Source organism: Syngnathus scovelli, chromosome 18 (genome assembly GCF_024217435.2).
Source record: "Syngnathus scovelli strain Florida chromosome 18, RoL_Ssco_1.2, whole genome shotgun sequence".
NCBI lineage: Eukaryota > Metazoa > Chordata > Actinopteri > Syngnathiformes > Syngnathidae > Syngnathus > Syngnathus scovelli.
In genome coordinates, this window is record NC_090864.1 from 8,646,675 (window position 1) to 8,667,031 (window position 20,357).

At 41.9% G+C, this 20,357-nt stretch overlaps 1 protein-coding gene across 1 annotated transcript in view; it reads right to left on the minus strand.

Annotated features, from left to right (window-relative positions):
* Positions 1-3,878: 3,878 nt before the first annotated feature.
* Positions 3,879-20,357, minus strand: part of LOC125986226 (guanine nucleotide exchange factor VAV3) — a 29,352-nt gene continuing 12,873 nt past the window's right edge. Inside the window, 23 exon segments of the mRNA XM_068648778.1 lie at positions 3,879-6,043; positions 6,113-6,264; positions 9,057-9,186; positions 9,519-9,606; positions 10,109-10,225; positions 10,375-10,409; positions 10,713-10,778; positions 11,595-11,725; positions 12,675-12,693; positions 13,265-13,287; positions 14,731-14,822; positions 14,904-15,005; positions 15,075-15,184; positions 16,441-16,573; positions 16,868-16,953; positions 17,024-17,110; positions 17,197-17,265; positions 18,412-18,507; positions 18,661-18,763; positions 18,765-18,937; positions 19,023-19,091; positions 19,565-19,666; positions 19,849-19,957. Coding sequence (XP_068504879.1) covers positions 5,999-6,043; positions 6,113-6,264; positions 9,057-9,186; positions 9,519-9,606; positions 10,109-10,225; positions 10,375-10,409; positions 10,713-10,778; positions 11,595-11,725; positions 12,675-12,693; positions 13,265-13,287; positions 14,731-14,822; positions 14,904-15,005; positions 15,075-15,184; positions 16,441-16,573; positions 16,868-16,953; positions 17,024-17,110; positions 17,197-17,265; positions 18,412-18,507; positions 18,661-18,763; positions 18,765-18,937; positions 19,023-19,091; positions 19,565-19,666; positions 19,849-19,957 — 2,137 coding nt within the window. The 3' untranslated portion in view covers positions 3,879-5,998.

The window sequence follows — 20,357 nt, forward strand, 5'->3', positions numbered from 1 at the left end:
GGAATACGCAGCATGAATACGGATAAGATAATTACCAGCCTTGTTGTGGTCCAGACCTCCTAGTGGGAATATCTCAGCAGGTGCTTTGGCAAGGGATCAAACAAAATGATTGATTTAAAAATGCTGAAGAGGTAAATTAAACCGGACGTGGTAGCTGGATCATCGGGTAACCTTCATGGTTACCATTCAGATGTGTTGAAAGGTGCCTGATTCAATACAAGATTGTAAATTTGAAGTTAGAAAAAAAAAAAAAATGACATACAGCTTTTCTTTTTATCTTTTTTCTAGTGATGAGCAGAACCGGCGACCTGCAGGCTGTTGCCAAGGAAAAGGTTCATTAAGTCGGACATACCTGTTAAGCTTTGGCTTCTCTCCCAGGAGATAGACAGAGGGGGATAAAGCTGTAATTTTTTTCCAGATTTTTTTTTTCATTCAAGCGGCAAACTGTGAAAGTCCTCGCAGTGTTTCGCACAATCTTACAAGCACAATAATTCTGAGTCGTTTGCTCCACCAAAAAGTTCACTTTCAATAGCAAAAAAGCGACAACCAAAGTCTCCCATAGTTATTCATAAGAAGTTCACATTTTATTATACTGGCAGGATTTGATATCGGGGAAAATGTTTAAAGGTGTGCAGTGAAATGGCTGGGAAAAAAAAAAATCTCTTATGCTGCTTTTTATTGATTTGGTGCATTTATGTTGTAAAAATTCACATCACCCGCTGTAACTATGCTTCCATAAATTCAGCTACAACCTTGAACATAACGCGAACCATTTCATTTTATGTTTTGATTTTTTTTTTTTAAGAATAATAATCCTGCTGATCTATATGACCTGTGCAGCAGAAATTGAACATCCCGTGCCAATCGCTCATAGTGACACTTGGAAAAATATTAAAAGCGTAAAAATTCATCTGTACGTCCGCACACGACCTTGGCGGGCTGAGTTGCTGCCTAACAATTGACACATCACAAAATGTGATTTAAAAAAAAAAAAAAACAGAAAAACTCCCAAAACTGGCTCTATTTTATGTAATTTTTTCCCCAACTCTCTCTTTCATTTATATTTCACTTCTTTTCATAGCATGACCGAAGTTGATGTGGCCACCTAATGGATTCGTCCGTAAAGTGAAAAATGACATTTTGGGTCGGGGACTTCAAGGATGGTCAAGTTAATGAATGGCCACCAGATGGCCCTTATTAGGCTAATGTGTTCCCTCTCTCGACAGCCCCCAGCTCTCGCCGGGGGATTTGGCAAATGTGTGTGTGTTTCAGACCAGGTGATCCCGATAGAAGAGAAGCATGCGGAAGCCCCACTTAAACTACTCACTGTGTTTTGATGGGGTCAAATGTGCAGGGTGGACCTACTGCTGTCCAACCCTGTTGACCCCTTTTGGTCAGCAGCCCCTCCCACTTCTGACAATCTGACAGCGGGTGTCACCGTCTCAACTTTGTTAGTTGGGGAAAAATAAAAAGAGAGAATCAGAAAGGGACAAAGCTCTTTCCCCTCCGTGACAGCGTGTTAATTGCCTCATTTATAATCGCCTGCTCATCAAGATGAGTAATTGCTGTAGTGCACACATCAACAACACAACCTTTTTTTTTTTACACTCCAGAATTATGAATTAAACCCAATTAATTAGAATGTTTGGCATAATGTGTTGTCAGTGTGCCATGCCACCGGGCCTTTTTGTTTTATGATGTGAACGTTGAACCCAGAGGGAAGCGAGTGAGCCGAGCTCCGAAGCTTTGAAATTGAAATGAATCCTGCGATCACGTAAAATAATACCTAGTGTGCAGCCGTACCTAATAAAGTGTCCGGCGAGCGTATATTACCTATGGGAAGCAAATGAGGAAATAGGCCAGCATCGCCATCATTATCCATCATGTTGAGGATGGGAACGCTGTGAGAAGGTGGCAGCGGGGACCTCGGGTGGCGCCGAAGCTTCTAGTTCCTTCTGTGGTGTGTTACCATCAGTAGGGCTGCCATTTAAATGCTGACGCCACAGCAATCCGCCGAGTAACAAATGAGAGTTGAATACATGGATGTGGAGGTGCTCTAGGGGACCAGAGAGGGGAGGGGGGAGCGGCATTCACATCGCTGAGGTTAGGCGAGGAGCCAGAATCTGAAATAGAAGCGTATAAGGGAAATAGCACTTTGCCGACATAATAGTGAGACTATAAATAAACTACCTTGTTATACATTTGGCAGCGGCACAAAAGTGTGATCGAATACGCCTGCAGCTGTCGACGTTACAATTTCATTCAAGCTTGCGACGTAATATACATGAGAAGCTCACCTGTGACCCGAATGAGGGCAAGCACAAAAGACAAATGATTGGTGGAATCCAAATGTATAAATTAAAGGCCATCTGTAGTTCAATGAATTAAATTGTTCCAAGGCAAATAAATATATTGATCCCTCAAGCAAATCATGCTTCTCTACCAGCTTTAAACATGCAAATCACTTTTTACCACCATCTGTTCTCATGATTGTCATGCACGTAAGTGTGAATAGAGAAACCGAAGATAGAAAAAGAGCAGATTTAGAAAGGAAAGGCATTTTCAGTATGCATGAGTGACGCGTTCGTTTCATGTCAGAGCCAGTTGGAGTGAATCGCGAATCACCCGACACACTTGGGAACAATGCAAGAATCCAAGAATGTGCTTCAAAAACTTTCTGAGAAGCTTCAAGCTAGAGATTGCAAATGTATGCAAAACATATATGTAAATATATGAAAGATTTGAATAACGTTGCAAAAAAAAAGGTGTAGGCAACAGCTGATGTGTGGATTTTATGGTGATGAGTTGTTGAGTTTCTTCTGTAGTCATGCAATCCAGGAAAACACGCAGGGGGAGGAGGGGGGGGGGGGAAGCTCAAGGGGGCGGGGGTGCTTCTTGATATTTACACACAGCAGCCACCACCGTCTGGCAGCGATGATGACTCCCTCGTGGCTCCAAAAGACAGCAATAAACCTTGAGAAAGCACACGCCGTAGTGAGGAATAGACTAGCAAATGTGGAGTGGAATTCAAAATATAGAAGACGTTATGAGATTTGTTTCCCTTGGGGGGGGTCAGCATAAATGATATCGTCTGTGGGGATTAGATGCCACAAATGACACTTGGAAAGATTTCTTTAAGTCTTAATACACACGTCTTCTGAGTTCTCACTGTAAATACAAGTTGAGAGGAAATGGTTCATCAGGATGATGACACCCACAAGAGACACTCTTAACCCCACATTCATTCACACTTATTAACCAACAAGCAAGTGAGAAACAGCCCCCCCCATCCCCGCCCCCTCCCACCGCAAGTTATTTGAGTCCTGTGGCGATAACAACAACAGAACACAAGTCTAACACCATGACGTTGACGTCTGTTCAGTGTCACTAAACAGCCATGACTGAGTCTTAAAATGAACTTAGAAAGGTTTTTAAATCAAGACAGTAAATACAGAATCGTGATTTGTATGATCGCCAATGAGATTTAGAGCGCTGATCTGAAAAGCCCATTAGAGCGCTGTCCATGGTGCTGAAATAAGCACATCGTTTATATCCTTATTGTTTTTCACCAAACCCAATAAAAATCTGAATATAAAATAATTATTCAGATTTTTTAAGGCATTATTCTGAACCAACACATTTTTTATTCCACTCCCAACATTTCAAAAAAATCTGTCAAATAAATGAATACTTTTCTGCCACCGTGCGTGACATTTTCTGAGTGAGCGTGAATTTTTCATTTGATTGTATTATTTAACGAAGTGTTTCATTTCATTATCATCCACGGCCTATCAAAATGTTGACACTATTTCAGTCTCAATCACGCAGCACATGTAAATAAAAGATTTTCCAGCGCTTTATAAATGAACTCATTTGAATAAGCATCATATTTTTATTATTTACTATAAACATATTTTACAATATGGTACAATAGAAAATATACAGGGGAATGCTACACAGGCCTGAGCCGTTTTCGATTTAGGCCACAGCGGTTGTACCATAATAATATTGACTGTAAAGTAAACACAGCATACAGTACATCTTTGGTTCAATAACAGAGCACACACACAAACTCAGTGAGACACACACACACAGTGACTTCCTGATGATTTTTTTTTTTTAGAAGAAATATATCACGTTTGAAGGACACCTATTAACTCAAATCAATATTGTAATTCCATTCTAAAATATTTTGCTTTGGTTGCTTATGGCGCATCACGCCACAAAGCCCTCAGAGCATCATGTGAGGGATGAAATCCACAGTGAAAATGGGAGGACAGATATTGGACTGGAGATGGATAAGGGAAGAAGGGGAGTGTGAGGGACTGAGAGGATAACGCTGTGACTTAGGCCGAGCGGGAGAGGAACCGACAGAGACGGATGCAGCGGGGTCACCCATGTGTAGAGATGGTGTCATGATTAGATCGCGGATACCCTTGAGTCTTCCTCCTGTGTAAAGACATTGGAAAAAAAACAAAGGGAGCATACTTGGTGGGAAGAAGGTCCGCGTTTGTAAATGACTACGCCGTCATAGTTCATTTGGGCCGAGGAGCAGAGTGGGAGTGGATTAACACTGTCAGCCATTAGAGAAGCCCACTCTTGGTCTCCTGAGAGGTTCTGTTTCTTCATGGTCTACTAGACAGAGTTGGAATTTTTACTTTCGAGAATCTGTAGCAAGTTGAAGCTTCACTCGGTCAAATTCCATTTTAAATGTTGTTAATCAGATGATGTCATGGCAAAAGTTTGTCACGCTGAAGGTGACCGCTCGCCGATGAGAGAGACTCCCACCTAGTGGTCAGTTGCGGACATGAACAAAAATTTTTAAATCAGAATTTTAGCAAAAAGACGAGCAGAGAAAAAAATAACCCCATCCACAGAGCATGTCGTGGCTTTTGTCCACGATAATCATTTCCAAATATAACATCTTTAATAAGAACATATTTTACAAACAAAATGTTCACCGTACAAAAACAGTGAGCAGCGCAAACCGCCCAGGGGCCTCGCACACCTTGAGGTCACGACGCCCTGAGGTGTGTTTCCAGAGGCGGCTTCCATCTGTTCATCAAATAAAGTCGCAGACTAACAAGTGGCTCTGCCTCAATGTCACCTTTGGACAGTATGATGAGGCGTGTGCTGAATAATCAACACTATCTTCTGTGTTTTCCCTTCTCATGAATTCTAACAAATAACTCCCTTATAGGAAATAAAGTCAAAAACATTCCAGTTAATTCCCATTAGTAAAACGGAACAAAATGACAAGAATGTAACCTAAGTCTGATTTCCAAACGGCTCGGAGTGTTTTGGCTCATAATAGCTCCAATAAGAAAACCCTCCTGCCAGCGATAAGCAAGAGGATCACTAACGGCCGGCACGAGCGAGCACATGAGGGTCTGCGCCGGAGATAAAGAATGTGAAGAGCCAGAGGAAAATAGGAACAAGAACCATCAATTGCTGGCAGCGAGGACCGACTTTATCTTATATCTCCTGCACGAGTGCAAGTGCGGCGATTGCAATCAAAGAGGAGCCATGGAGTCATCAATAAACGCCGGCATTAGTGGAACAAACACGCAAGGTCAAACTGACTTCAGAAGTGAGAAGATGATGTGAGAGTTTTTTTTTTGTACAGTGTGGGTCCTTTCCAGCTTGGTTGGCTCTATTCCCATGAGAGGCAGAAGGAGGTGCAGGTGTAGCCAATGGATGAATGAGTGCATGAATGGAAGAGTGGCGTCTGAGTTCCTGCTTTTTGACATGTCTGCAGCAGCCAAGTTGGGATTTTTTTTTTTTTTTGTGGGCAAGAAAGAGGCGGGATGAAATGCATGGCTGGGCATCTGGCGAGCCCGCGTGGCCCCCGCTGACAGGCAAGCTGCTACTTGTAGATGGTGCAGTTACTTAGCCACAGCGAGCCGAGCAGAAAGGATGAGGCCATCTTTTCGTCAGAGATGTTTGCTCCTCTGCTGGCTCAGAACTTCTTTTGTTTCACTCTTCTTCGTAGCTATCCTCATTCCTCGCCTTCTTCTACATAGGTGGATGGAAACCAGCCGATCTAAAGGCAGAAAGGTGACATGTTGGCCTAATTTCAATTTTTCTTTAATTGTGGAGCTCTCGCACTTACCCTCCCGTTGACCTCGCCCCTCCACCACCCGTTGGCTCCGGACTTGGTGTAAATCTTCACCACGTCGCCCTCCTGCAGCGAGAGCTCTCGCGTGTCTCGGGAACTGAAATCGTACCGTGCGATGGCCACGCCCATCACTTTCGGAGTAAACACTGAGGGGGACGAGAGAAAGAGATACGTAAGGACGTGTGATTGGCATTGGAAATCATTTTTCTAGCCCCGTCGAGCAGTGTTGGACAGACAGACAGACAGGCAGGCAGACAGACACCAAAAGAGAAGTGATACCTGTACCTGACCAGAAGGGGGCAGAGGAAGGAGGTACAAAGCTGTAGCCGGCAGGGGTTACAAAAGAGAGGCCACAGAGCAATGGCGCTATGGCGGGGCGGGGCGAGCCAAGCAGGAAGCGGCGGGGTGCAAGTGGGAACGGGGTAGGGAGGTGGGGATGGAACAGAGAGAGAGAGATAGAGAGAGAAAGAAAGAAAGCAAAGAAATATGTTTTCAGAGGTAACAAAACAACACGGCCTCGGGTAGGAAACGTTCTTCGAGTCACAGATGCGAACTTTACGACTCTTTCGACATTCATCTCATTTTCATAAGACCGAGAGGAAGACCCGTTTGGTGTTGGGCGGTCATAAAACGACAAAGATTGTCCTCGATTATTTAAAGATCAATCTTTCCCAAATTGGTGATATCGCACCTGAAATGCATCTTATTTAAATCTGGGTAGATTCTTGGTCGATCTGTACAATCTTAAAAAGGATTCCGAATTCATAACAATGAAGGTTTTATCGTCTTGTATTTTACGATACAGCCGTTAAATCGGATCTCGTTAAGACGCTACGAGGGTACCCAATGAGGTGTCTGAATAATGAAAGTAACTGTAGCATGACAACTCCAAGCACAGCACAAGTCAATTGCTTTTTTTTTTTTTCCATCATCACAGAGGAGTCAACGTTTGTCCTCGCTAATGGCGGATAAACGAGCGCACCTTATGAGAAACATGTTGTTCGGAACAATGCGAGCGAGATAACTGGCCCGCGTTATTGGTACGCTGTAAAGGGAGATGAGGCGGACGGTGGGCTCGGTTGCTTTTTTTTAAATGAATACTAATCAGCCCGCCGGGAGACAGCTCAGCAGCCTCCAATGGAGACCAGGTACGAGCATGGCCGTCTGACTCAAGCACATACCAACACCACGTGCTTAGTTTGAGCGCATTGATTTAGGTTAGCGACAAATTAACCCAACAAAGCGATCAATACAAAGGCAAAAACTAAGAAACAGAATGTGGATTTTTTTTTCTTTTTAAAAAGCATGATCAACACCAATCTGTTGTCATTTGTCCTGCCAACAATGTGACCATCGTCATGCTGTTTCTTGTCAGACGCGTCAAACTGGCTTGAGAATAAAACGTTAAAACGTCGTTTAAGAAAAAAAAACGATTGATGGGCACTGTTGCTTGGTGCGTCGCTCGCATGCTGAGTTTAAGGTCTTTTTTTTGGGGAATTGCTTGAAAGACTCAGCTTGGCTGCAGCGCCGTGTGGGGTGAGTGGAGACTTTTGAAAGGATGAACTACACAGTGCACTTTTGGAAAAAGGCAGACAGTCAACTGTGAATCTTTAATAGAGTCTTGATGTTTTTTTTGTTCCCCCACCTAGCATTGTCTACTAAAGCGATAGTCTATAGATAAAAAAAAAAATGTTTACTTCTCCAAAAATACTTTTGTTTAAACTGCCAAATATTTATTTCGTTTGACGCGCCATAATTTTATTTCTTTAAATAGTAACATGCAGGATATTTATTTACTCAATGGCAGAAAATAAAAAATATATATATACACAATAAAAATATTTTTTTTATCTGTGTTCTGTGTTTAATGTCACTATGGTTACTTGCCATTATTTCCTCCCTCGCAAATGATCTCATTAAAATTGTTATTCAAAGTTGTCAACAACAGCTGCTCTTGTCCAAGTCACTAAAAACAAAAAATCTTACTGTATGTTATTCATTCAGCCCTAATTAGCAGCAACTCTGCGATGTATGTTAAAAACTGCATTTGCATACATAAACAGCATCATGTATTGCATTGCAATTATTACAATAATTTTCAATATGTGTGACTCTGCACTGGTTAATTGGTTCATTTGCTCTCCTCTTTGGAATCAAATAAATACAAGCATAGTAGGCCCCAAAGCCCTGACGATATATTTGCCTTCACTTTAGTTAGTTCACTGAAGGTTTAACCAGATAATTTAACTCCCTTGGAACTTATTTGTACTATTTGATGGTCTGGAAACTGCAGATACTGTTGTCAAATCTAATGAGACGCAGAGCTAAGGGAAGAAGGAAGAAAAAAAAAGAACCCAACAACAACAATAAAAGTCAGCGGAGACGGAAGTGTTCCAAATAGCAAATAGCTGCGCGGTTCTTTTACTGTAAGGTTGTGAAGATGCTCCCAGGTGAGTTAAAGCACTGTGAAAAGAGATGAAAAAAAAAAAAAAAGCATAGAAAGCACCGAGAGCGGTGGGCAGAGAAATCAGCCGAGCCAGTAACAACAGTAGCGAGATGCAGGATTGGAGCATAAAGTGTAAAGAGCAAATGGAACACGATTTGGAAGGCTTGGTGGACAGAAAATGTCAGATTGGAGAACTGCTCGTTCATCAAAACCTTGCTCCGCGGGGATGCTTGTGGTCATAAAGTTGACATGCTACCGTTACTGTTGTGATGACTTATTGCACAACAACACGTAAAATCCAAGCAGAGTCGTATTTAAAAAAAAAAAAAAAAAAGGGCTCCGTTTGAATACTTTTGTCCACACTGCAAAAACACGTCCCTCAACCTTTTGGGGGGGGAAAAGCTTGTCAAGTTGTGGCCTTTTATTGAAAACAAATTGAAAAGGTCAAATTAAAGCATTTGTTTTCTTTTACAGCTCCTCAGGCGTACTCACTGTTTCCACCGGAGCGGCTGAGTCGATGCATTGCAGAATTCTCCAATTCCCGGTAGGGATACTGCAACGTGGTGTCCAGACTCCGAAAACCTTCTCTTAGCGAGTGATGCTTGTAGTATTCAATCAGCTCCTGAACACACACAAAACAATTAATTAGCACTCATTATTTCAAATTTTCGATAATTCTGATGTTAACTCATTCACTGCCAACCTAGTTAATAACTTTGACATCTATAACCGTCAATGGCACTGAATGAGTTAATATTTACTGAGCGTGCAAAACACACGAGACAAAAAAAAAAACACTTTTCTTACTTCCGAAACACATTTATAATCTTTAATTATTTTTGTGTGCACTGCTCAAATAGAATTCAGGTTTTGACACCCCATTAATGAAAGTAATGATTTATTCATGAATTGCAGTGGGGGGGGGGGGGAATGGGAGGAGCTTAACAGACTCACAAAGAGACTCCTGAACTTCTTGTTCTCTGCGATGTGGAAGCAGCCCTCCTTCGTCAGGATCTTTATGTGCTTCACGTCGCTGTTGTACCTGTGGGCCATTGAATAAGTTATGAGTGTAATTTCCCTCCCTGATCACCGCCATCGATCGGCGGTCGGCCTCTGGCCTCACGGTGAAGCCATAATGGAATGCGTTGGGTCCCAAAGGTGGTTGACGTGCAAATGATGGCTGATCCGAGCCACCGTGCCCCTTTAACCGCCCACCCGCATGATTGTCATTCATAGTCATACTCGACTCCAGGTTATTCACCTTTGTGGTCTTTCGCCTTCATTTACGACAATGGGGAGTAATTGTTTTCTGATCCTCGGCTCCCCCTGCAGTTGGGAAGTATAATTTACTTTGAAGCCACTTTGGCAAATATACGACCGAAGTCGTAACTAGGTGGAATTAAAAATAGAGTATTTTTAACAAATATCACCTGGTTCTATAAACCACTTGTGTCAGCACTGTCAAGTGAAGGAGACGCCGTGTCTTTAAAACAATGCAAACGTTTTAAACGCCGACTCAGCTTTCCGACACAATGGGAACTTACTTAATGCTGATGGCATATTCTGTGTACTCTCTGCTGCGATGGCGGACCAGGTAGGTGCTGTTGACCCGGTTGATGAGCTCTGCCTCCGCCTGGAGCCTCTCCATCGGTCCCGCAAACCTAAAAGCAAAAGTATTGGGACAGATAGCCTTCAGGTGAGATCCAGTTTGCCGTGATTAGTTCTATCCAATAAAGCAGTGATTTAGGAAAGGCTTCTACCTTCCTATTGACCATCTAATTAGGCAGTAAAAGCTCATTTGTAAACTTACCATGGTTGAGAGGAGTAATCAATGGGCTTTGGGACCTGAAGCAAAGAAAAGCAGGAAAAGTAGACATGTCCTGTTAAATTGTCAGCTCGCATCAGATCAACTCAATACTATTTGGCGCCAAATCCAAAGTGCAGTGTGTATTCTTCTGCCTTTATATCCCCAATAAAGATGTTCCTCGCTGTTATCTTTACAAGCGATAACAGCGTCTCATCTATAACAGTCACATCATTGTTCGGAAGATACTGGTTCAAAAATCAAATTTTATCTGCGGTGAGACGTTTTAAAAGTCAAATAAGCCACTGCGGTATGTTGACGAACAAGACGGAAAGGCTGCTTACACATGGGCACGGCCGAACAGCGTCGCTTGGAAAGAAGCCAACTTCTTTTGTTGTCAGGATTTTACCCTGAAAGAAAAAGAGAAGATAATTGTGTTATTAGCTCAGGACACAGAGCGGCGCATGTATATATACAACCCTTGTTATTCTATTCTTGTAATAATGGCTGGTGGGAAAGAGAACCCCTTATTTCCCCCTTAAGGATCACTCTAATGTCTTGATTTATAAACACCGGGGAGTCCATATAAGGGTGATAGAGGGTTTGCCGGTAACCCGAGTGCGAGTTATCTCCTTCAGTTCAGACGCCGACGCTTAATTGTCTGTCCTTGTCTTGTGTGAGAAAGCATCACCGAATAACATGAATGCGCTGTCGGATAAAATAGAATTAACATGGATACGCTTTATTTTTATTTTTTTACACATTGACCCTAATACTGTGGATTACATAATACAAATGAAATTAACAATGATCACGTAAGAGTTATTCGACAGCCAGTGTTTAGCGTTAGCTAACAGTCGATGGAGGTCATTGCCTGTCATGTCCTTGTGACATCTTTCTGAAAATGTTATGATCATTAAAGTGAGTAAACAGAAGGCAGCCACTCAATCTATTCTATTTAGGACACAGAAGCCGCGAGAAAAAATTATTAAGGTCGCCTGGCTACAAAAAAATGATGGATATTGAATGTGTGTGCATTTAGTTGTCAAAAATGACTTCATTCTTTATCTGTTTTGTATTATATGGACGCCATAAAGCATGATAGGCAACTCTGGTCCTCCATGTTGCAACACCTGATTGGTCACCCCAGAACCAGAATTGCCTACCCGTGCCATAAAGTCCATAGACTTGATGACTGTGGATTAAGAGGACGTGTAAACTCCGACCTGCCACCACGAGCTGTGAAGGTCGGCGCAGATTAATTCGATGATGTCACCCGTCTGGATACTGAGCGCCGGACCAGACGTCGGACTCGGCACGCCGAAATAGTTCCTGATCACCATCATCTTGGGCAGCCCTGCAACAAAGACACAACCCAAATCGTAAAAAGATAATCCGACGATTGTTTGTTATTCAAAGTGCTCCTTTTACTTTTTTTGAAACCATTTCCCTCCAGAGCTTTGATTCATCAGTATGTGAGTCCGAGTCAGTCTGACCTCACTTGTGAACGGGCACGCTTGTCATTCGAAAGCTTTTGCTCGGCTAAACTCTTTTTTTCCATGATAATCAAAGTGAGTATAGGTTGCATGTGTGTACACATACAAATACGACTCTTGTCAGCCATGCACCGCTCGTACAAATCGTCTGGAGGCATTATCATAACACACATTATATATGCGCTACGCTAGCTGCTACATAGCAGGGTAATCAAACCATTATGCCAGACATCCATAGTGTCCCTTTGTGAGAGAATGATGAAAAAGGGGACAGCTCAAGGCAAGTATTGTCCGTAAGAACAGGGCTAATCTATCTGCTGGTGTTCCAGCTCTGTGGCATGGAGGCTGGCAGCCTGACATGCAGGAGCCTGCCTGAAAAGTACCTCCAAAAAACACGCGCTTGTGGAGAATCGCATCTCGGGGGCATGAATTGCATTCCTCCACGTGTTTGGAGCGGCTTTTTGAAAACAAAGCACGCAGTGTTATGAAACGCCAAAGGCTGGAGCAATCAAATGCTTATTGATTTTAATGCGTCTTCAGTCAGAAAATGATTTTCCGCAGGATAATGGAGAGAGAGAGAGAGAGAGAGGAGGACAAATGATTTTCGAAGAGAGAGATTGTGATCCTACACCAAGATGCACAATGCATTTGATTTAAATGCATTCCTAATGGTACAGTGCCATCATCTGATAGACAATATAAATGTTTATCAGTTTATAGGTCAGATGTCAAAAGAGTGTGGAGTGATTTTTTTTTGCATGGCACAAAATAAGATGGCGTCACCGATACTGGTAAGTTGAAACTTCTCACCTGGATCTCGGTCTTTGATCTGAAATAATAAAAAAGAAAAAAGGTTTAGATGGTGACACATATGCACGTTGAAATGAAATTTCAGATTGACATTCAGTATATTAGGGAAAATTCTTGCAACAGTTTTAAATACTTGTGAAATGATTAATTCTGTCATCCCCCGTGTACGACTTGCACCCAAACAGAATCCTGCCAATAAAGTGAACTTTTTGCCAAAGTACCAAAGTGTACACCTCGGCAGAAACTGGATTTAGAGGTTTATAACTGGAGGGACACGGTCTCAGTGTCACCTCATCCCCAACTTTCATGATTTTGCTGATCAGCATTGCTTGTGATCACAATGTAATCCCCCATAAAGACCAGTAACAGTACAGGGTGGAAAAATCCGAGTGTAATTTGCTACGACGCTTCGCCCGGAAGCAAAGTGAACTTAATCTGCACAGGTAGACTGCAAAGTCAATTGGAGTTTTTTTTTTTTTTTTTTTTGGCAAAACAGCTGCAAGGGAGAGAAGCCCCCTTCGGTGCTGCACACGAAGGCTAGCAGACGCGCCACGCTGATATCAGCGCAAACACGAACGGCGGCGGCTCACCTGAGTTCTGACGCAGCCGGGATCTGAAAGAGGTTTGAGAAGAGGCATGGTGAGTGACGGGTTAGCAGGTGCGAGCAAACACTCGCACGCCTTCGCCGCAACAAGACAAGTCTCCCTCATTAGTGGTGAAGGCGGACGCCTCGTGTTTGACCGCGGTTCACTTTGTTTTGCTTTGCTGCCGCTACCTGACAGCTCAGGTAGAGGAGGTAACGAGGTTGAGGGTTTGGAGAACAGAGGAGCTTGGCACATCTGTGCGTCTGTTTTTTTTTTCCGTCTGTTTTTTTTTTTTTTTGCTTTGCTTTTTGCTCCACCGGTTTCTGTTATTGGTTCCCTGAGGGAGTTGGCTACACCTCCTTGAAATAAACACACACACCCTTGAGCACATGTACACACACTACCCTAACCACACGTTGTTCCACTTCTACAGGAAAACACACGCGAACTTTGACCTGTGATATAAACACTTGGCGCCGATAAGAGGGACAAACACTTGGCTATGCCGCACACGTGCGCTCATAAGCATAACACGGAAAAGCTGAAATTGTTTGTGCATATGTGGTGCAGTCTGTTCCAAAGTAATTTAGCAACTAACAAATCTGTATATTCTGTATATGCACATTTAAACTTCCTGAGTAAAGTTTCTTTCGGTTTTTTTTGCTGTCGGAGTCGTGGCGGCGCCGAGTAATGAGTGAGGGAATTCAAAGCGACAACACGGCCGTCACAGTTCCACGCTCTCCCATGGCGGGTGTTGCCCAAATCTACTCAGGTGCACATAGCGCCGAGGTGGGCCCGGCGGTGGCGTTATTGCCTCTGCGACCTGATAGCACCGTGACAGATGCTCGGGCCAACTCGAGTTGGCGGCTCGCTGTGGGGAATGTACGACACGGTTGCGGCGACGCACGCTTGCTGAACGCTAGGGTGAAATGTGTATGCACGCTTTCTGGGCGCTTCCAAGACCTAAATGGGAAAGTTTGAATTGAAGGTTTAGCTATCGCATGTTCGCACACATTCATAAGCGGAGGACTAAGCTCTTAAGTTTTCCCTCCGTTTCTTTCACAACAAGCATCTGCACAGGGAGCTGAGCGGCAGACAAAATAAGGGCACAATAAAACGTTTTTTTGTTTTTTTTAAAGAAGGCTCCTCTGTAAAAACATTATTAAGCATCGGGGAGCACTACAAGTGCACACACGGTGACATTGCCTTTAGTGTTGTGTGTCAAAACCTCCCAGGGAAGGAAAAGAGCATTTGAATGAGTATTAGAAGCACTTATTGAATATGTGGCTGACCTTGGTTGTTAGAATTAAGGACATGTTTAAGGCTCCAAAGCCGTGAATTCCCCCCAGTTCCACCTAGAATAACCTTTTTTGGAGCTATGACATTGCAAGAAATCTCAGACAAACAATTAATTACTCACATGCTAAATTGGAATGTATTATATTTGCATATGTGGAGAAAAGTTAGCTTACCTGTTTTTCCGCAGCAACCTAGACGGTTCAGGCATTCTTTATGTGCTCCTAAACCACATTTGGAGCATAAGTAGCCCTGGTAAAATATGCCCCTGCAGACAGATCACAAAGATATTTTATATTAATCCCAAAAAAATATCTATTTTGAGATTTTATGGTGTGTGGCTTGTTACCTTAGTAGCATGTGGCATGAATTGCAGGAGGTAATTCTTTCAAAAGTGTGCATGTGAAATTCATGGAAATTGTTGGTGGCATTCTCCGGATGAATGTTGGAGCTAGATAAAAAAGACAAGTGGTTAATTTTTCTTTTGGGTGCTAGGAGGTAATAAAGTCAAAGTCCTCACATGGCCATGCCAAACTGCTCCAGCCATTTCTTTTTCAGTTCTTTGGTCTTGAAGAAGAACTCAAAGCCATTCTGGCCCTGGTTATGCGTGAGGTAGAATCCGTAGGACCACTGTAACGGGAAGTGAAATGCGTGAGAGCAAAGAAGACAACAAAGGCCACGTGCATGGAGTGAGAATGATGGTGAAAGACAAAGTGATAAGGAGCGAGGACGGGATGCCGAGAGACAGATGGACGCAAAGAGATACGTGTGAAAGAAAACTACGCCTCGGGCGGGGAGGGGGGGGCCGAACAACGAGGGGAAAGGTTTGGAGGGACGCACCAAAAACAAAGACCATGAAGACAAGAACCCAAGTGTGAGATGGCGCTGCCATAGCGCAGCATGCTGAAACTTAAGAAGACTGGCAAACAACTCCAAGGAGAAATTGGATTCGGTTCGCCATATGTTTTTATTTTTATTAGAACTAACTAAAAAGATGGTCGTGAGAAGCAGGGTAGCTAGCTCCTGCTTTGTTTGGGACTTTTATTTCCTGATAAAATAATAATAATAATAATAATAATAATAATAATAATAATAATAATAATAATAATAATAATAATAAAGTTTTGCTTTGTTAAGGAATTGGGCGAGAAAAAGAATATGTATTGACTGATAAAAGAACAACCTGTATAATATCTAAAGTATTAGATTAAAATTCTTCTTTTTTACAAAATATGGTACATGTAATGGTGTTAGAATGTTCTGTTTGTGGACATTTGCATTGATTTAAATGTCATTTTTCTTCATATTATGTTTTGGTTCCTTCAATTGGTCTCCACCTGAGGTGTGTTCCTTGTGTCGACCAATCAGGTGTTCCTTGTGTCGACCAATCAGCTCCCTCCAACCACTCTCTAGTTCAGGTGTACCTTGTTGACTTGAAATTTGTTTGTATAAAAGCTCCCTGGCTTCATTTATTCTGTTTCGTCATTGTTTTTGTAGGTCATGTTGTCTGAGTTTGGTCATGAAATGTTGTTTATCAGTGCCGCCTTGGCAAACTACTCGACTTGGAACATGAAAACAAATGATTGCAATCAGATTTGTTGAAAAGCAGTGTTTGTTTAACTGCCAACTTTGTTGCATCAGAATAGAAAAAAAAAAAAAAAAAGAAACAAAGCTGTCCTACTCTGAAAGGTCAACTACAGAGTAATTTGTAGAAAGTAACACCGCTTTCAATAACACAGCCACACCTTTTGTTTATCAAAATGTCAACTGTCATTTGCTCTTTGCAGCTTTGCGGAGGAGAATGGCACCGACAACAAACACTATTTCTTTTTTTTTTTTGGCCCGAGTGCAAAATGTGTCCTCTTGTTTACTTTGACGCCACAAACCTTTCGGCTTTCCTTGTCCGACGTGGGGTTGTTGGTGACCTTAAAGAGGTGCAGGTCTATCACGTCTTTCATTTCATAGTTGTCTCCTCGTCGCTTGCAAACGATGACGGCAGCGTCGAACAAAAAGATATGCCTGGGGTTTAAAAGAAAAGTTTTTTTATCAACTTGCCAACATGGGTCTTCAGAATTGCATTTGTGATTTTGCATATCACTGTCAAGTCAGCCCCTTTTCAAATATTAAATTTATATGACCCCATGGAAAAAATATTAAGTACAAGAGCTGTAGGAAAAATTCTGTTTTCAATAATTAATGGCCATTTTGATATTCCTAGATATACGTGACTTAGCAGCAACACTTGAAGGAACTTGAAGTTGTTCAGTTCCCTTTTGTCTCATCAATCAAGCAGAACACATGCAGATATCTCACCTGTCCTGTTTAGCACGTTTGTCCACTGAGGCCACCTTTACTTCCCCGTCACCTTTGGGTCTCCCGTAGTTACTCAGAGGCTGATTCTTGACAAGGGACAAAACAAAATGAACTGAATAGAAAAAAAGATCTATTTTGTGGAAGAGGGTTGCTTACAAGGTTTTCGATGGATTTCTGATATTGATCGATTTCTCGTAGAGTCTCGTTGTCTCGCTTGACTTCATTGACATACTGGGCCAAATCCTGTACACAACAAATATTAATTAATGCATGGAAGTGATATTATATTAATATCTGGATAGGTTATAGGAAAAAAAAAAACGATCTACCTTCATGGCATCTAATGCTTTCCGTAGATTGCTTTTCTCTGTAGCATCGTGACTGTGTTTAACAAGCTCCTGTTGGAGGGGAAACAAGTTAGAATAAATAAACTTCCAAAGTGGTCCATGGGGAAAACATGTTTTGCTTTTTTTTTGCCTAAAAAAAAAAAAAGTGATTTGCATGATGAGTCACTGGATGAACAAAAACAATGTTCCACAAGATTGCACATGGAAAAGTGAATGTGGAAAATCCCAAATATTTGTTACGTTGGATCTTGATATAAAATAGAAAAGGTTAGTGCAAAAAAAAAATATCCAATAGTGTGTGCGTGCGTTTCTGAGAGAAAACCGTGTATCTAAAATTGCTTGCCAGTACCATGCCGCAACATAAACAAGACATCTAGACCGCAGCAGTGGAGGATAAGGAAGGATGCCATGCATGTCCTTCTTCCAGGCCAATAAAAACGTCCTCCACACACTCTCTCACACACACACACACAATGAATCCCAGACGGAGATATGTATATATACGTTTGCTCTGCACTGCTCAAATCCCCGATGTCAGTCATGCTCAACCGGGGCATTATTATTATCACTGGCAAGATGGCAGAGTTCTATTTATCAAGCTTTGCTTCCACCTGCACGCATCTAGAGATACAACCCAAGGAGTGTACAAACAGATAATCATGATTGGACTCAGCGAGGCCACGAGAAAAAGAGTGGTGAGCCAGAGAAAAGAATATGAAACACAGAAAGACTCAGAAGAGAGACTAGCTTACACTGTAAGAAAAAAAATGTAATCTATAAATGCTTTGGAAGAAGTTTAACAAGGGTTCATACGTCACTGCATATCACAGCAAGCCCCACTGCTATTAAGTATGACTGATTCTAACCTTGCAAGGTTGTTCCTCAATATATAACGCGAGGTCCATAAAGGAGCAGCAGAATATATACTTTAGATGAATGCAACAAAAGTGGAGGAGTTGTGAAAGTGAAACCAGTGTCCCCCAAAATATCTCTCTCCTCCAAAGTACAAAATGAAAGGTAGACAGCAGCGCCTCTAGTGGTCAAGAGTGAAAGTGGTTTCTCTGGAAGTATGTCAGTAATGTTCTATTCTATTTTGATAGAAAATAAAATTATGTCATGTACTGACAATTATTTATTTGGAAAGTTAAGGGTATAAAAAAAATTGGGATGCACTTAAGAAAAAATAGAGCACTGCACCTGCAGAAGGAGGTGATACTTCAAGACCCGCTGCATGGGAACCACCAGTAGATCCCTCAGAGTGAATTTGCCATAGTTGGCTCTTTTAGAACACTCCTGTAAAAATGAAACAAAAAAATATTTTAGTATTTACACTCGTTTTATCTTGACATCATGCAATTCTTGAGTTATACACACGGAGGCGCTGTTTGGCTGTTTAACAGAAACAGCTTAATATAATTGACTAAAAATATGTTGTTGTTGTTTTACCTCAAGCTTCATGCGTACGTCCTCTCTGTCTCTACATATACTGTCCAGCGTGGCAATGGCTGTCTCGACATCGCTGCAGTATTTCCCATAAATTAGCAACCTAAAATAAAACACAAGCTTCATAAAATCTCAGCGTTTGACTAGTTTGAGTGGAAAAAAGGTCAATATTGAACCTTTCTTTGAAAGCAATAAAGATCTGGTGAAGATTTTGGGCACTTCTGTGTTGGACTGAGTCTTGAATTTCCTGTAGTAAACATTTGTGGACTTTCACCAAGTCCTGAAAGACAAGTACACGAGCCATATTGAATATATTTTAAGTCGAGTATATGCTGAGTAATATAAGAAAGAAGATGATGACTTACCGGTATATTAACAAATACTTTCTCTATCTCGGCCGTGGATAAAAACATAGTGAGAGGTATCATAAAGTTCTGCGGTAGAGAGAAAGTGGAGGCATGAGAATAAGACTGGTCCCGCTAGAATAAAAATGGGCAAATGATTTTGCGAGAGGTCATTACAATACGCTGCCAACTTGCAAAGTCGCTGGTGTCAGCGAAAACAAGGCGCAGCGTCTGGGCCATGACAATAATCTCATTTTCAGAGTTTGCAATTTAATGATTTCCTTTCGGAAAACACTTCCACCTCCTGGTCACCTCAAAGCAGCGGGCGAGCGCGTGTTAAATTACACCATCCGCTTCATATTGAAAGTCATCTAGTGCTTTCACTCCGCTGGGAAATCAAGGAGGGTCTTTTTCGCGCTTTGAACATAAACAGGAGCGAGGAGACAAGCGGCGTTGAATGGGTGGGAAGAGATGCAGCCTCCATCTTGCAATATTTTTAGCATGGAAAAGCGCTAATTTAATTGGATACAAATACCAGAAAACATAAAAAAAATCACATGTACCTTTTCTATTGAGTCAAGGGTGTCTGAAAATTTCTCCTCAGTCTGCCTGATTTCTGTTAAACAGCAACTTCGGATGTCGATTTCGGCTTGTTTCTGTAACACCTGCACACATAAATCATAATTGAGACACTTTTTGAAAAATTACAGACACAGTTGGATTGTTTGCCTTAAAAAAAAAAAAAAGTGCAACTCTTGTATTAATATTGTGCATTTTAGGCCCAGTATGAATTCCACTGAAAGTATTTCCACATATGGAAGTCATGTGATGTAAGAAAAAGACTTACCGGAGGAGCGAGCACTTCCGTTTTCATCAGGTCCTCGTAGATTTCCCCGCCCTCTTCGTTATCATACACGCAGTCGTACAGATCCTCCTCATCTTCCACCCCGTTTTCACTGCGGCACACGTGACAAGTTTGGTTTTCAATTTCAACCACAGATGAGTTTGACACAACTTGAAAATGATGCATGGACAAAAATATGTATGCATCATTTGTGTCAAATATAAATAAAAAGCAGACAAATTGCCAGCAGCTAAAAAAGTCCTCCTAAAATGTTTATCTTAAGAACCTTCACAATCCATATTCGTCAGCGTGCTCCAAATCTTCTTCTTTTGCTGCTTTGCACTTAGAAGGCTTTGGAAGGAATTGTGCCAGGAGCCTTTTTTCGCTTATGTAGGTGGATTATAAAATATAATATTGACTTTGGTCTTTATTTGCTTTCCAAAATAGATGGAAAAACGCCATGTGATGTTTGAAGAAAGTTACTCAGGACAAAACAAGGACATGACTTGAGG